At 36.7% G+C, this 18438-nt stretch overlaps 2 protein-coding genes and 1 long non-coding RNA gene across 3 annotated transcripts in view; all 3 read left to right on the forward strand.

The window, feature by feature from the left end:
• The window catches only part of LOC122788271, a 179171-nt gene that overhangs the window by 6261 nt on the left and 154472 nt on the right, over window positions 1–18438 (forward strand). The window lies entirely within an intron of this gene.
• HOXB6 (homeobox B6) lies at window positions 4439–6881 on the forward strand. The gene is made up of 2 exons (XM_044055330.1): window positions 4439–5197; window positions 6143–6881. The coding sequence occupies exons 1-2, from the start codon at window positions 4789–4791 to the stop codon at window positions 6397–6399; spliced, it is 666 nt and encodes a 221-aa protein (XP_043911265.1). The 5' UTR covers window positions 4439–4788; the 3' UTR covers window positions 6400–6881.
• On the forward strand, window positions 8810–11356 carry HOXB5 (homeobox B5). The gene is made up of 2 exons (XM_044055328.1): window positions 8810–9751; window positions 10311–11356. Exons 1-2 carry the CDS (start codon window positions 9205–9207, stop codon window positions 10556–10558), a joined length of 795 nt encoding a protein of 264 aa, XP_043911263.1. The 5' UTR covers window positions 8810–9204; the 3' UTR covers window positions 10559–11356.

An 18438-nucleotide genomic window follows, 5' to 3' on the forward strand; every position in this document is an offset into this window, starting at 1 on the left:
GAGCAATGCAGACGAGGGACTTCATTAATATACCCCGTCATTTATTTGTTCATTGTCTGCTTACAACCATCACATCTCTCGGTAAAGTTAGTGCATCGTTATTAATACATCATAACACATAAGGTATGATTCCCCATATAAACGCATTAAGGTATGATTCCCGCACTTCAGCATATACTTTCTGTTCTAACATGACTGCTCTAACAACTATCAACAGCCTCACTGGTTGGCTCACAAGGCTCATTTTTGGGCAAAACTAAAATATTACTTACAGTCTGGTGCCAGAAAATACATTCTCTGTGGTTTACTTGTTTTTGCATTTAAGGACAGCATAACCTGGTAATGACTTTAAAATGTTCTGTACACATATTATAACATTGCTAGTTTAATATTCTACCTACCTTCGGATATTTGCCCGTGTGATGATGCATGGTAACAAATTTACTGCCCTTTGTATTACATTGGTGTAAGGTTTGTTGGAGATATTTGAATGGTAGGGTAAAAATTAAAAACTTCTTGGAGGGTTCGTTATTAAATGCTATTTGTATACATCATGGAAAATGTGCGAGCTTCAAGGTGTTATAGAAATTAAAATAAAAAATGATACAGTAAAATGAATATTTGGTAGTTTACAATAACTGCTTTCTTTCTCTGTAAAACTAGTATTACTAATTTGATGAAACCTTGTAGTTCTCATATTGCTGTAGTGCGAGTCTAAGTGGTCTGAATGAAGAATATTAAAACCTTAAATAATATATAAAGCATTATTACTGGCGTTAAACGTGGTACTCATGTTGGCGCTCCTGCTGAATCCGAAATAGCACGTAGCCGTTGGGAAAGCTGATGTGTTGTTCAAGAGAACTAATAGTCAACATCAGGGTCACAGCGCACTGAGACCTGGTCATTTCGTTAATAATTAGTAGAAAGGTCACAGCCCAGGTGATACCTGAACAGTATAGCCTTTCACAGGCGCATGTTACCTCAGCACTCAGGTAGAAGTTCCCTGTTACTGCAGTAAATCCCATTCAGTCCAGCTTTATGAAGGATGGCGCACTGTGTCCAAACAAAAACTTACTGAAACTAGAAATTCTGAAAACTGAATTACAACACACTTAAGACTTGTGCAGAAGTTAATAACGTCAACAATTTGATTGGTCAGGTTTCATTTGGACGCAACCACGTTAATACTTTTCAACAAGTGTTGTCACTTTACAAGAGAACTGTGACTTCTGATGAATTTCTCAAAATGAACTCTAAGAAGTGGAAATGTTTTCTGTAAATAAAATGCAGACAGTATTGAAATTAGGCACTTTTTACTGGTTTCATAATTTCAGTATCAGTTTGACATCAAACACTGGCACAGCACACAATTGTAGTAAACGTGTAGATTAATCCGGTTTGTGTGTGTGTGTGTGTGGGGGCTCTGAATGAAGAGTGATTAAATTGCAGGGGTGTTTTGCTGCCGTCTTTGCTGTTTCATGGGACTGTGTAGGATAACCTTTAGAGTTAGTGCAACTTTTGATCCTAAAGCGCTTTTCTGGTAGTCGTTTTCATTGAAAAGTTCATCATGGAGCTAAGTTTATGGTACTGAATAAACGACTCCTTGCATCGTCAGATGACCAACCTGCCTTATAGAGGTCGGATCTTATTTTAAAAAAAGAAATACAGTCTCAACTATGTAAAAGATTGGCACAAGGCTGTGGAATTAGATAGGGAAAGGTATTCATGATTGCAAATACATACGAGCTGGGTTAATTCCAGCAATTTTGTTGGTGAGAACATGGTATGTATGTATGTATTGTTGGATGTTATTGGGGCCGTTTTCAGTTACACCTTGTGGTTAAACTGAATGTACAGCTGGTTATTATTAATTTATTTATTTAGTGTGGCTATCTCGGCAGCATCAAAATCTTAGCAGAATTCATTTATGTCTTGCTTTATTTTTATAAGGCCTTTATTTAATTTATAATTTATTTTGCTTATTAGAGAATGACCATTTAAATAGCTCTGACGTGTTTTATTGGGTACAGAGAGACGGTCTTGCAGTCTTTAGTTTGGTGTGTGTGTGTGTGTGTGTGTGTGTGTGTGTGTGTGTGTGTGTGTGTGTGGTGTGCGCGAGCGCGTGCGTGAGTGTTGGGAGTAGAAATGCATATTTAATAATCTGTATACTATCTATTGCCATATTACTGTCGTGTAGAGGTATTAATACATCATGAAAGGCTGCTTCATTTTAATTTACAAAATGGCCATTTCAGTGCAATGTATTAGGGAAATTTAATAAACAGATACAGTATGCAGTAAAGTGCGCGATATGTATACACAGCTAAGCTCATAAAATGATGGATTATTGAATTTTAGACTCGTTCAAGTTTATTGTTGTCGCCTTTAAGTTGTATAGCTTTTATCTAAATTGATAATAAAACGTCAGTTACTTAATTTGTAAATGCATACTGAGATTTTATCATCGATAGTATAACACTGACTTCCTCTTCCAAAAAAATGTCAGTTTACGTTAAATTGATTGGCGTTTGTTTGTTTTTTAATTGCGTAATTCACTGTAATCGGCAGACAGAAAATTCGTATAAAAAGACAACAAACAAATAAATGAATCCGAGAAAGGTAATTTACGTGCATTTCCCTTTTCTTCGAAAGAGACTTCAGAGATCCACCTTAGTTGTTCACACATACTAAGTATAGGAGTAAGGCAAAGACATTGAGTTTAAATCAGGTAACTTAAACAGAGACGTGAGACTGAATCAGACAATGGTTCGACAATGGCTGTCTGTTCCTTCATTTAAATATCACGATTAAAATTTCCAAAATATTTTTAACGAGGAGTGTCCTCTCTAAATACTTATGTCAGGAAACATGGTTACAACAGAGGTACGCTTCTTGCTTTCACACTTAGCACACGTCCAACACAGAAAGCAGAAATGTCCGCTTTTATCCAATATACAAAGCAGTAACCTGCCAATCAGACCATTTAAACTGTAGTTTTGTAGCCAAACTGGATGGTTTCTTTTTCTCTGGTATTCTCTATGTCCGTCCGACTGTGTTTTTTTTTTTTTTTTTTTTTTTTTGCTGAGATACAGTACTGACTTGATGATTGATAGCCGATACAGGAAGAAAAGAAATACCTGAAAAATAGAAAAGAGAGACAGAGAGAAACTACAAAAATCTGGCAAGGATACTTAATTACCTTTTGAGTATACTTCCGAAACATTTCCATTTGAAATGAATTGTTATTTTTAACAGATTTCTGCTGTAAATGTACTTACAAAAGCTTGACAAACAAAACCACGTGTTGGTAAACATATGGAAAATAAATATCCTATTCAACTTAAAGTAGCATGTGAAGTGCACTTCCATATACGTCTGAAAAACAAAGTATGGTGTTAGGAACATCTGCTTATTTGTTTTAACTCTTTTAATCGAATGCATATAGTTATTTTCCCTTTCAACTAGAGTGTCCTTTTATGGCTGAATTAATACAAAATTGTAATGGTTCTGTAAGAGAATACGGGTGTGTATGACATGCGGGCAGCCTTGGATTTCCTATTAGCAGAGTATTACTTAAAGTGCAGTTTATTTTCTGCATATGAGCTCAAATTCTAAATGTTAGAACTGCTACCAGCAGCTGTGAACATTCAAACTCCAGTAACCACAGTATCCGACAAACTGTAACAACGGAAATGTGAGTCATAATCAATAAACGCAATCAACATTAACCCAAGTAACTTTTAATTTGATAAGCAGTTAAAATATGTGTTGAGAAAGATATACCAACATCAACCAAATACAAATACCCCCCGATTTGCCCCAGAGAATGTTAGAATACTTCAGTAGCGTGCAAGACATTTGTGTGATCTAATCTCATCAAAAATTGGCTGGATTGTGTAATGCAGGCACATATATAGCTAAATGGCTACTAACAGAACAGCGACATCTCAATAAACACATTTGCCTATTTTAAATACAAACAAGTCCAATATAATCAATTATTAAACCACTTTAAGCCATGTTTGGCTACTAATGCAAGTGGTGGCTTCGCCAACTAAACTACAATGCAAGTAGGCGGGACTGCACCTAGTTTTCAGACCAAAAATACAACAAAACAGAAAATAATACATATATGAAGTAAGGAAGGTAGCACTGCTTTCTGTAAATAAGAACAGTTGTAAATGGCATTGGGAATTCTAATTAAATAGTACAGTAGTACATAAAATGCAGCCGCCTGTATATCAGCCTTAACTAGTTGACTTCAGCAAAGTATCTAACTAGCTGGGTGCGCATATATGTCATGACTCGGTTAGCTATCATAGCAAAAGTGAGATTAAGTACTTCTGAGAAATTTTTCAACACCCATAACTGCTTTAAAGTAAGTGTTACCGTTAGGTCAAATTAACTTCAATTCGCTTAATGTTAGCACTTTTGGTGCTGGTGGAGAAATATGTGTTCTGATGTTGGAAACCAGTTTAAAATGATCTTTCTTCAGTAATGTCCATTAGGTTCAAGGTATAGTTCATGTTTTTTAAGGGTTGCTAGTGTGTTCTGAGGGTCCCTGGTGCATGCACTAGAAGCCCCTCATGGGTGCTATTTTGCAATCCAGCATGCTTGCGATTGGTCAGTCCTTGATCAGATGGTTCCACTTCCTTCTGTCCCTCACTGGCACCCGGCCATCCCCCTTCAGCTAAAACCCAATCTCCGATAAACTACTAATAGCTAAACCACTTGGTCTATAAAACACAACAAATCATAAACCCAGGAAGGGACGGCCGCCTCCTCCCAATGAGTTCCTATTTTGTCAACACCACTTTCCCGGTGACTCTGCCTGGCGGACAAGAGTCATTCCTGGGGCAGATACCGTTATATTCTTCAGGATATGCGGATCCTTTAAGACACTACCCTGCTACCTATGGGGCCACCGGTATCCAAGAAAAAGGATATCCAACATCCTCTTTTTATCAGCAAGCAAATAGTGCATATAACCGGACAACGTGTGACTATGGGACAGCTGGCTTTTACAGGGAAAAAGACGGTTCTTGTGCGATTACTACACTGGAAGACCCAACTCAGTTTAACCAGGATCAACGGAAACCAGAGTGTGCACAACTCAAACATGTATATGGAGAACCAGAGGAACAAAAGTGTTCAACGCCTGTGTACCCTTGGATGCAGCGGATGAACTCTTGCAACAGTAAGTCTGATTCTTTGTAACCATTGCATAACTATGATGTATTTTCTTTCTTTTTTCTTCTACTCTTTTGTGAAACTGTTCTGTTGTAGTGTCGTAAAGTCATATACCAACTTTTTCAGAATGAATACCGAAGCTTAGTTTTGCATGGCATAAAATATAATCCATATTACTGTGCTTTTAAAGCACCCTAATTAATTTAATTAATTAAATTCTGAAAACGGTCAAGTGTAAGAGGAACTGCATGCAGATCTAGTGAGGAAATATTTCTGTCAACATAATAAAAATGCTGCAAGTGTTATGAGTGACTATTGTGAGCATAGCCAGTACTTGAAAGAGATAAATACGTTTTATTACATGCAACACACTTAGTGTAATATTTGTCCCTTTAGAGAATTCATGTTCTCTTTGATGTACAACTCGTTTTAAGATTTGTTTAAGTGCAACACATACTGTTAACAAGGCAGTCTCCTTTGATGTTGGTGCATTGTTTGCTAACTTTGACCAACTGCTCTGATATCCATTACTACAAAGCAAAAAAGTATAGTTTTATTAGTTTATGTGCTGTGTTATATGGATCACTAGTATGCATTACTGAATAAACTATCAGGTTTGTAGAGTTGGGTAATCTATCGGAAAGAATAGAAAGTAAGCACTTTGTGCTTTCACAAAACCCACATATGTGGGCTGTCCACAGATCCTTAAGAGTAGCACCTGGAAAGTGGAAAAGTGACAGAGCGATGAACTTTAGCTAGAACTAGGTCTTAACTCATTGTTAGCATATTACAATTAATAATATGTGCTCATTTCACATAGACAAAAGATAACAATGTAAGCTAGTCTTTCTAATAGCTTAAAAGGAAATGCACAGCGTACTACTTTGATAGTGATTTGATTTCGGTAATGAATTTCTCCCAGTGAACTAATACTGCTGTTTTTGTACAACAGGTTCTGCGTTTGGGCCCAATGGCCGAAGAGGTCGTCAAACCTACACCCGATATCAAACACTAGAACTGGAAAAAGAGTTTCACTTTAACCGCTACTTGACAAGGCGACGTAGGATTGAGATCGCTCATGCACTTTGTCTCACAGAACGACAGATCAAAATCTGGTTCCAAAACAGGAGGATGAAATGGAAAAAAGAGAACAAACTGCTCAACTCCTCACAGCTAAGCGGAGAGGAAGAGGAGAAACCTGCAGAATGAATATTCCTAGTGACATCCCATCATATGCACAACGTGTGCACTTTCCCTCAAAATAATAAGACTTTATTCAAGCTGGTGGTTCCTTAAAATTCATTTGCACCTGTGGACTTGTGTTTAGCACTCTGTTACACTGCATTACCTGTGTATCTACCTAATGTGTCAAACCGCAATCACCCCGTTTCAGTCGGGGTGTCATTGCTGAAAGTAGAGTTTGCCTAACTGTGTTATTGGAGGTGCTGCAATATGTGTCATTTAAGTGTTGTGTTTTAATTTTGTAAAGTATTATGCACGGTGATTTATACTATGTATAATATTAAATTAATTCTGGGTTTTGACAACCAGTACCTGCTGAAATGAAATGTATACTACCTAGATCGAAGCAGAAAGTTATATTTTATTATTTTTTTGTATGTTGTCTGTAGCATGTAGTTTGTCAAATGAGTACAATTACACACTCAAAATAAAAAAAACTTTTAAATGTTGCTTACTGGTTTGTATAAGTCTGTGGGATTTTTTTTTCTATAGGTTTCCTACTGACAGACAAGACACAGACACAGGTACCACACACACACACACACACACACACACACATATGACACCATGTAGCAAACTGTTGCCTTATCATTTACAGAAGTATCGGTTGCATTTGCTGTAAAGCCATGTACACTGTATCAACTGCAACCTAAGATTTTAAAGCGGGTTGAACCCAAAGGTTTCACATGGTGTCATAGGTTCTACCTTGTATTGCAGTTTATCAACTTCGCCCATTTTGTTGGTTATAATTCAATATTTGTATTTAATCTCTTTGCCGAAGTTTTCATAATTTTAAACGAAAGATACATATAAATAGTTCATAACATGCAGACAAAGTTCCCCAAGAACCTCATTCTCCCACTGTCGCATCACACCAAACAAGTATTTAACCCTTCGCATTCAGCATACACTTGCATTTTATTTTAAAATATTGTGTAGGTATTGCATAGTCAAAACAGTCTTGAAAGTAAAGAAATTCCATTCATTATGCCATTGACCTGCCTAAACAAAGCACCATGCATATTACACCTATATTGAAACCAACTGGTATATATAGGTTCATATTTTATTTATCTATATATATATATATATATATATATATATATATATATATATATATATATATATATATATCAAAGAAATATGTGCGCGGTTCAAAGAAATGTCATATCATGTAAAGAAGTGTGACATGGGACAATGAAATCCCTCAAGTCAAAATAACATTTTTGTAACATTATTGGGAGCCAAAAAGATCACCGGAACCTCTTCAAACAATATTAGGTCTTATGAAGTTGTTTTGAGGGTGAATGTGGCGCTTGGACTAATGAAGACGTATTCCTGTTATACTTAAATGACAAGTCAATAAACGTGTTACAATATAAGCACTGATTGTTATTTCGGGTTTTATGCACCCTTATTTAAAATACTTCTCTTTGTGCTGCTGGCAGAACAAAGCAATAATGTGCGAAATAAGCAGGTACTTCTCCAGACCGAACCGTTTGGGGTCCTCTATGCATCTGCTCGTGTGCCAGTTCTAACTATGCATCCATGCATATTTTTTTGTATTTTAGAAGTAACAGCACATTTACTAAGCCTCCATTCTGCAATGTCTAAATAAACTAACTCCCTTTAAAACTTCCATTTATGAAACTTCCTTTATTTTGCTGGTAGAGCTAACTAAATTTTGCAGGCAAAAACGTTATCATGCCTACCCACTTTCACCATGCAGCCTCAAATACTGATAGTGAGTCAAGTGCTTCATATTCCTAATGTACAGAATGCTTACCAAGGATGCTTCAGATTGTACTGGGGGTCTAAAAGAGATCACCAATGTTAGAAAAACCGCCGAAGATACATAAACAAGTCAAATGCACAGATTATCGACAAAATCCCGTAAACATGGCACACATTTAATGAACATTATTAGTAGTTATTTTGCCAAAGAGCAAGCATTGGCAAATAATATATGGCGGTCTTTTAGGCTTACTAAGGACATCGAAGTTCAGGTAGTACTTTCTGAACTACAGATGACCAGCATTTTGTTCGCCGCATTCCACTGAAATGTTACAAAGTAACAGTCACTGGAGATTTCCTACAACTGTAATGACCGAGTTATGGTGTCTCATAGCTGCATTTAAATTATGACATTTTGGATATAAGTCATACAATTAGCACGCCCGCATGCACCCGTGTAGGTAGGTAGAAAGACCCAGTCAGCTAGGCAGATACGGATTTACGTTTCTAAACATGGAATTTATGTTAATGTTCGGTATTGTTTGTATTGTCATTTTAAGAAACATCATATGAATCAATGAATATGAAGCTTGGGGTGGGTTACATGACAACTGATGAAAAGAGACTAATGAAGTCAGTTAGTGCCGTATTGTTACTTTTATTTGCCTTAACAACCCCAGGCAGACATGATTCGTGCCTACAATAACGTTTTATTCCCAGTAGGTGGCGCAGTCCGCCACGCTGGAGCCATATCTTCTCTTTTGGAATCTTGCATTGACTTGGGCCTAACGATTCTGAGATCGTCATTATTTGTAACCATAGAGCATGAATTACCTCTTGAGGTCATCAGTGAGAATTTACGACTGGTCAACAAAAGCACGTGATTCCCAAACGCACCCCCACCCCCCCATATTTGGCCGCATACATAGCAAAAACGAAGTACAGTGCATTGCTATAATTCATTAATACATCATAAATCGTGAAGCACAGGGTTATAACGACCAAGATCCACAAATCAAGCCCTCCAAAATAACCCAAATGAGCTCTTACTTTGTAAACTCGTTCTCAGGGCGCTATCCAAATGGCCCCGACTATCAGTTGCTAAATTATGGGACTAACAGCTCTATGAACGGTTCTTACAGAGAATCAAGCACCATGCATTCCAGCTCCTATGGCTACAACTACAATGGGATGGACCTTAGCATCAACCGCTCAGCTTCTTCTGCACACTTTGGGGCTGTTGGGGAAAACTCCCGTGGCTTTCCTTCACCACCTCAGGAGAATAGGTTTAGACAAGCTTCTAGCTGCTCCTTGTCACCTCCCGAATCCTTGTCCTGCTCCAGCAGCGAAAAGCATGGAGCAAAGCCCAAGTCGTCCCCATCCGATCAACCGACTTCTGCCAGCTCGAACACAAATTTTACAGAAATAGACGAAACCAGCGCTTCATCGGAAACCGAAGAAAACACTCAGAGAAATGGCTCCATTCCCAGGACACAGACAGAGACAACCGTAGCATCCAGCACAGCAACAGAAGGGCAGACGCCGCAGATATTCCCCTGGATGCGGAAGCTTCATATTAGCCATGGTACTTGTACTTTTATATTTGTTTGCATTTGAGTTGTAGCACACACTAAATGCACACGCCCTGTATTCTGTAAAAGTAGGTTGATCTTAGCCAGCTGTATGTTTTAAGTAACAAAGGGAGTTTTCAAAATATTTTGTTTTGCCTTGGTGGTTGATAGTGGGGGGACTAAAGATTTTACACGTGGTGAATTTTAAAATATAGAAAAAACATAGGAAAGAAACCATCTTAGTAAATATTTAAAGAATTTGGATGTCACCGTTATTGTTTAAACTATTTAAACAATATGATATTTCTACACAATGAAATGAGTACACATCTCAGAGGATGGTTCAGAGCTTTAAAATTGCATAATTAACATTTTAAAGTGCACCTCGATGGTGCTATAGATTTTGCCCCTGTGCTTCTTCTGTTTTGAGGGTTAGAGTAAGTGCATGCACAGTCAGGTCTCAAGGAACACATGTGCTGCCTGTTATTTGAGACACAAAAGTACAATAGGAGAAGTAGGTCTGTATAAGCACGATACGATTTAAAATGCTGCATTTGTGTTCACGTTATGCAGATATGACAGGACCTGATGGGAAAAGGGCGAGGACAGCTTACACCCGCTACCAAACGTTAGAACTGGAAAAAGAGTTCCACTTCAATAGGTACCTAACCCGAAGAAGAAGAATAGAGATTGCCCATGCCCTGTGCCTTTCCGAGAGGCAGATCAAGATATGGTTCCAAAACAGGAGAATGAAATGGAAGAAAGACAATAAACTGAAAACCATGAATCTGGCGTCGGCAGGTAGCGCCTTTCAACCTTGAATGACACATTTAATAGTAATAAAAAAAGAAACACAGAAAGAAAAGAAACAACTGCAAGAACAGATTTCACACCTACGAGTACTGTATTCAGAGAGGCACCTTTCTGGCATGTTAAAATGTTAAAACTACTACTGTGGTACCTTTATCACAAAACGGTGTAATATGTTGTGTTTATTTTATTTTCAGATGATCTTAATGCCTGTTATTGTTCTAAATGTTCATGTGTCAGTGATATATTGAAACTAGCATGTTTAACGTGCGCTCTTGAATGTTATAACTTATTTATAATTGATAATACATTTGTATACATCTGAGTTTACAGTTTTTAAACGCATCTACTCTAGCTTGTTAAAAGTGTGACTCCTGAACTGTAAAAGCAAAAAAAAAACATGTAAATTTATCTTCAGATCTTCAAGTCTGTGGTTTTGCCTAGCCAGACACACACACACACACACACACACACACACACACACACACACACACACACACACACACACACACACACACACACGAATGCGCAATATTTGCAGATTTGGAAACAGATTGTTACATAAAAATGTGGGTAAATTTCACGAATTGCGTGCTGTATAATAATAAAGAATCATGAATGTGTTAAATTGACTGTAAATATTTGAAAACTGATGTGACTAAGGTCATTTGTAGTGGGCAGAGTGAATGACACGTGTAATGTGGAGGTAGATGGCAATTGTCATGTCTGGCTGCCTGTTAGTACTTTTCACATATGGCTTTTTTTAACTTGTATCTCTACTTCATGTGAAATAAATTCTGTTATCCAAACTTGTTTCCTGTTTTTCCTGAACTGTACAGTACTGTGTTTGTGCTACCGATGTGCAAACGTGTGAAAATACTCAGCAAAAACATTCTCTTTCCTGTAAGCAATCCTCTGTGTAACACATACTGTCTCACTGTTAATGTCACAGACCACTGCTCATATAGAGAACGACAATAACCCATGTAGAAACCTGAAGTACTCATTACTTTATAGCCAGGTTGTCACAAGTTCAAAAGTTCACAGTTGCTTTTCATTCACATGTTCTTTAGTTTAAACATTTAGAAAATACAAAGTTGAAAATGTACACATGCATTCTGACCATGTCTTGCTTTACCATGCCTATATTTGAATCTGTACTGTTGATATGTCACTGTGCTAAGTTTTAAAAAATTCTACTGTCTTGGAATTTTGAAGTACACTTTACGCAAAGTTGTGGCAGACATAAGGCCATTGCTTTCTATATTATATATTAATATATGTCTACTTCATGTTAAAGTTGGAGTTTGTAACTTACCAAGTTAAGCTTCCACTGTTTAAGTACTTCCCTAAGTGATTTTTAAAAATGCGATGCATACAGCGTACAAGGTCCACAGCCATCTGCTTGCCTTCCTCATTTTTTACCAATAGCAAAGTATGCCAAAAGTAGTATGACATTTAGATGTCAAATGGATAGGGTTTTATCTACAAGTTAGATCGTAAAAATCGCCTAGACCTCAGACAGATACCCCTCACTGGCTCTCAAAAGTCACGTGGGGTCCATAAAGTTAGTTTTATGGTTTTGGGGAGTTGACAATCTACAATATATTTCACAATCTCTAGAATGTTAAGTGACACTTTAACTGCCTGGTTTGGCTTGCAGGGGGATAAAATAGGTGAATACTTTTCCAGATGAGACACACTCTGCACAAATGCTGGTATGGTGGTTTGCTGGCCCAGAGTTTACTGGAGAAAACCAATGGGTTGTACTACGAAAGTAAGTCCTGCTGAAATATCTTGATTTTGTTTGGAAAGAAACCAAGCCATATGATTAATTGAATTTTCATATAGGAAAGGTCCTGTCAAATGTGCGTTCGAGTCAACATTTTGGAGAGTGGTAGATGTCACTCTTAACAGAAAAGAAAGGGTATTGTGAGGAGGTTTAGCTCAGGAGAATGACTGGAAAAGACTCATGATACAACTAATGTTATGCTAACAATTTTCCTAAACAAGACAACTTTGGTCGACAGTATAGGTTGGGCACTGCTGTACGGTGTTGTATAGTAAATGTAATTTAAACATTACTGAAAGCGAACAGTTAAGAGCCTAGTCTTTCACAAGGTGTCAGTAAAAGTGTAGCTCGTAATATTTTTCATCTGAATGTATTCTTACAACTCATTTTTAGTCTTCAAATGTGTTTCAGTAACGATCTTTCATTGTAGTGTGTGTGTGTGTGTGTGTGTGTGTGTGTGTGTGTGTCTGCTTGGCTTTCAGTTGACTGTAAATACTTTATGTAGAAACCGGACTGCCACCTGATATTTCTACTAAGTAAACAGCACACAGCTATATTCAAAATAGTATGGCATTCTACAACCAGACTATTTATGCAGCTATTCTCTCCTGCTCTCTGGGTTCCTTCAGTTTACTCTAAAAGGTACATTCTCAGGTAACACACAACATGTTATTTGTTTCCCGCTTTAAGAAAAAGAAGATGAAATATCAAGTCTTCAGCAAGGAATGTAATTTTTATTTGATCTCCACTCTGTATGTTAATACCTACGCTATCAGAATGTTATGGTGTGTCTGTCCTTAAATTTATTTATATTACTTAAGGAACATTAACTATGTCCAACATGTATTTTTGGATTTTTTCAAATAATTCTAAACCCGTGCAAAGTTGTCCTAGACTTACACCAGATAGTACATAGATTATTGTACACGCAGAACATGGTATAAGTACATTATATTCCCATTCGTCTAGAATATTAAGACAATTTCACGGAAACCTTTTAGATGAAAAAATCTGGAGCCCAGGTTATTTACCCGTTTATTGTAGAGAACAGACGTGTTTTATTTTGTTTACTGCTTTTTTTTGGCACTGTGACATCAAGAAGTTGGTGTTTCTGCATAAACAAAAGTAGGCTAACACAATGTGTGCAACTTAGTTTAGAAAGAGGCTTAATATGAGTACTTCGCATGTACTGGTGATTTTGAAATTAACATGTACTTTTTATCAACAAGGTAAAATAATGTAGCACGTAGACCTATTAGCAAGTTATTGATATGTACACAGAATAAATCCATCAGGGTGACCGAATAATGGTGAGAGCAAGGGCTGCGACTCATTTAGGATGAATGTTATTGCACCAGCAAATGAAAGAATAAGACGGTATGTTTTTTAATACTTTGATAATTTTGTGGTGTGTACTTGCGTGTATCTGTATTTATCTGCGTGAAAGCTTTGTGGGAGTAAAATACATAATTATAACTAAATGTTCTACTGCATTTCTATTGGTACTAAATGAAACAATGAGGTGTAAAAGAAATAGTCAGTATCATATGAAATAATTGCACCGAGTTTTTAGCACAGTACTGCTTGTACTTGATGGAAACAATGTGATTGGTTCCTATGTGTTTCCCTTACAATAAACAATGGTTGGGTTAATAAAAAATACACAGAAAAACTAAATTCAGGTTGACTAGAAATAAGTCTTGTAACACGACCACTGCTGTTCAGATTAGTTTTATGACTATGTAGAACTGTTAAAGAGCGTAACGTCATGAGAATATGGTCGTCACATCCTAAATGACCTCTATGTTCCAAATGTTTCTTAAAGTGATTTCATTCAAAGCTGTCTTGTCTTTATGTTCACTAGGATATTCACACACACACACACACACACACACACACACACACACACACACACACACACACACACACACACACAGTTATCGATGTTGGCCATTTTTAGGAAGCTTGCACAGTGCTTTTACTCTGTTTCGATCATATAAAATCAGTCGTTGATGTCACAGTAAAATTATTTTTCCTAGACACCTATTGCTTTCTTAAAATGTTTTTAATCTACAGTCAAACGGTTATTGTATGTGTTACTATGACATTTATTTGCTGCTATGTTTTGTTAGAATAAGTTTTGTATTTTACTTTTCAAATACTGGTTTGTTCTGCTGTTTTGTCCGGCTGCCTGTTTCAAGAGCAAAGATTTGCAGAATTCAGACTATTCTGTCATCATTTTATTTCTCTCTTTGCTGATACATTGAGGAAGTCTGGGTGAGTAAACAGGAAAGTAGACTAAGCCAGCAGAAGGGACCGAACTTATCTCAATTTTCTAAAATATTTATTTTTTTCCTTCTTACTTGGCGAAGTAAAGGCAAACTATATCCATTTTTTTTCTGCACACATTGGCAAAAACACTATATCTTAAAAACGACAGCACAGACCCTATCATCTCGTGTTAGGTATATATCAAACTTTTTCCAGCACTTGAAACCTACAACTTCAGGGATTATTAGTGTGTGTGTGTGTGTGTGTGTGTGTGTGTGTGTGTGTGTGTGTGTGTGTGTAAGTGAAGTGCGTTTCCGAGCTGTATTTACAACATGTGAGAAAATCTTGTCATTAAAGTAAGCCAAGCAAGAGGTAAAAAGAGCCTGCTAATGTCCATTGAGAAAGGGTTGTGCAGTAGCATTTTCTTAACATCAACTACAAAACTGTAAAATTAATAATTAAGTTAAATAGAACATCGAGAATGATTCAGAAGTCAAGTAAAAATGTTTTCAATGATTAAAGTGTCATTTTGACAATATAATGAGGCTTTGCATATTGAGAGGAGAAATCACTGCTCATATCTCATCAATAATTCATAGAGAACGGGATCATTTGGAGGTCACTAGACTAGTCCAGCTTAGCTTCTATTGGGGGGGGGGGTAGCAAACCTTTCTATCACAATACATTAGTTATATGTCGCACATAGCACTATGCCGTTTCAAAAAAAAACTACTCTTAATTTAACTTTCTTGTATTAAATAAATTGTATAGTTCACTAGGTAGTCACAAGATGTTCACAGAATATTTCGCTTTTTAGCAAATGGTGAAAACAAACATGTTTGCAGTTCAGTATCGCAAGAGTCATGCAAAAATAATATATTTAGTTGGAGCTAATTACAGAAATGCAATGTTTTTATCACAATATAATAGGTGACAACATTTTTGGAAATAAAACAGATGACAAACATTTGTTTATAATTTCACGTTAAAACATTTGTTAATTAAGGCTGCTTTGGCTGTATAACTTCAGGAATTCTATTTGCTTTTTTCTTCAGGTGAAGTCTGCCATTTGTTTTTCTTCCATTCAAATGCTGAAATTAAGGAAGTCAAGGATATAGTCCATAAAACGGTGCCCCACATAAGGAGCTGGTGGTTTGTGTAGTAATTTTTTTTTTAGAGCTCCTGAGTGTGAATTTATTAATGTGATAGACTCTGTCTCTCTGACACACACACACACACACACACACACACACACACACATTACTAAAATAAATAACTGGTTTAAGTGTATAAGCGCTGTCTATCGTTTTAAAATATTCAGATTTTTTTGATTTTCTGGAAAGAGTGGAAGTTAATGATTAAAAAAACGGCACCTGTGAAAGGCCTGTCAAGCTGTAAGGCCACAATATAAAAACATCGATATACTTTCTGGACTAAAGTTGATAACTTAAATCGATATGTAATCAGGGAACATACGGTGGTAATGTTGAAAGAAAAGATTTTAAAGCGGTGTGTGTAACACCTTCAAATGGCCAGCAGAGCACGCTTCAGACCAAGTTCACAGTCATTGCGTCTCCCTGTTTTACCAGCACCACAACTGGTTTTATTTGCGCCACTTGAGAACATTTTTAAGAATGCATTTAGGTTGACTGTTACAACTCTTTTAACCAAGGAAAACCGAGTAGCTAATTATTTTATTAGAACTCACCTATATGACATCCAGGGGAGAAAATATTAATAGTCAAAATCTGACATCAGTTGTAGGTTAACTCTCTTTTCCATTGTAAAACTGGAAGGTGAGCGACGTAAGTCCGTTTGTGTGCTAAAATAAAATTCTGTAAAGGACAAGAGGAAAAAAAAAAAAGAAGAAGGAAAAAAAACTAAAAGACATTAGTTTCTGAAGGCGATGAAGATGACTATGGTCTTTGGGGGGGTTGTTAGTACAGCGTTATAGCCGAAGGGGTCAAAAAGTTGAGGGTCAAAAGTTTACGCTGTGCGTGACTCGGTGAGCTGCTGCCAGACGAAGGCTGATGTCAGGGGTATAAAAAAGGAAAACTATATGCCCCCTCCCTCCCTGCTTATGGGCCCGGATGAGAGAAAATGGTCGTGTGCTAAGAAAATGCCACTTCGCTATAACAAGAAGTGCAAAGAAAGAAAATGGCGTGAAAAAGCAAGACTTTGTTTATGCTGTGCAGACATTGCCGAGACTTTGTGAGATGGAGGTTAGAAAGAGAAAGGCAAGGGGGAATATTCGTGCTTGTGTGTGAGTGTGTGTTGAGAGATCTGCTACTTCCTGAAAGGAGCACAGCGAATCCAGATAAAAAGGCAGCTATGGATCAGGTCCTTTCTATTTTCAGTAAAACACAGTAAAGGTGCAATCAGACACAATAGTGGCACACTCAACTGGTTGCACACTATGTGTGACAGAATTTAGCTAGATGGGTTATTTTCCATGTTTAGATTTCACACCTTTGCTCGGATATTTATGGGAAGGTAAAGGGAAAAGCGAGTAGGTTAACGATTTCTCGCGTGTTTAATGAGAACAAAATAATTTCAAAACGCTGCCGATTTTAAAACAAGTTACACATGTTTATCTTATGTAACTATATCAATAAATTAATTTTTTCAGCTTTATTACATGCCAAACAGCACTGCGTGGTAAAACAAAAAAATAATGTTGCAGTTAACATAATCATTTAGCATTAACAATTTCGGGAAATCATAAACTTAACATCTAGCAATATGCAATTTGGAATAATAAATTAAATGTTTACATATCCTTGTAACATTGTATAGACATAATCTAATAATCTTTGAAGTAATTATAACATATAAGTTTTTTTAACATTACAACAAACGTATGCTCTTTAACTACCATACGTTTACAAGGCTTGATTCTTGAGATGTACACTTTCCTTACTTTTCACATAAGTTTGTTAATGGAAAAGGATGCCCTCAATATATGACTGTAGCCCTATTTTCCGTTACATTTATCCTGCTTGGCATGCTTGTTTAAAACACGCTGACCATTTCCTACGAATGTATCCGAGCTGGTTATGTTTTTAATAACACATTCAGAAATATAAAGCCATGCGTTTTAGACTAGTTGTGTTTGTTGGTACTATAGGGAGCAGAACGCAGTTCTAGTTTAGAATGTGACAATGACATTAAGGTGATGTAAGACTAAGAAAAACATATTAAAGGAAATTAAATGAAGGGCATTGGGTGAAAGTGTAGAAAATAAGGACTTTAGAAGGAGAAGAAACCAGGTTAACAGAGAAACAACAAATGACAGAAATGGTCACGTGTCATTTCAGTAAGGGTGGCGTCTCTAAATGATTGTGTAGATGTGTACGTGTGTGTGTGTGCAACCACACACACACACACACACACTATATATATATACACACATACACACACACACACACACACACACACACATATGTACTGACTGATATACTGATATCCATGTGTTAATCTGATTATCATACATATGTGTGCTAACAAAACGTTTTTTTCTCAATTAAAACTATTAATATTCAATGGTATAACCATGCTATACGAATACTAGCTGCATGTCTGTTTTGAATTATCTGTCCTCTTTCCAAGATTGTTCTTCAACAATGGAAGGAGTGAATACAGTCCAGAAATGTGTGATTTGCTAATGTTTCCAGACCTTTTGTTTAAGTAAACTTTAATTTAGTACACACCGTAAAATAAATACCTCTTATGTGGGAAACCATCCTATTTGACAGGTGCCTAAACCAGATAGTTAAAGAAACACAAATAGCACAGAAGAAAATCGTTCTTATAAATTCATTTATTGTG

This window comes from Protopterus annectens, chromosome 13.part0 (genome assembly GCF_019279795.1).
Source record: "Protopterus annectens isolate FY-2018-M chromosome 13.part0, PAN1.0, whole genome shotgun sequence".
In the NCBI taxonomy this organism is placed as follows: Eukaryota; Metazoa; Chordata; order Ceratodontiformes; family Protopteridae; genus Protopterus; species Protopterus annectens.

Bases quoted from the DNA above. Each gene is read 5' to 3' on its own strand.
- HOXB6 (XM_044055330.1), top strand. From the start codon at position 4,789: ATGAGTTCCTATTTTGTCAACACCACTTTCCCGGTGACTCTGCCTGGC. The intron at 5,198-6,142 runs GTAAGTCTGATT...TTTGTACAACAG, and splicing joins GCGGATGAACTCTTGCAACA to GTTCTGCGTTTGGGCCCAAT.
- HOXB5 (XM_044055328.1), top strand. From the start codon at position 9,205: ATGAGCTCTTACTTTGTAAACTCGTTCTCAGGGCGCTATCCAAATGGC. The intron at 9,752-10,310 runs GTACTTGTACTT...CACGTTATGCAG, and splicing joins GAAGCTTCATATTAGCCATG to ATATGACAGGACCTGATGGG.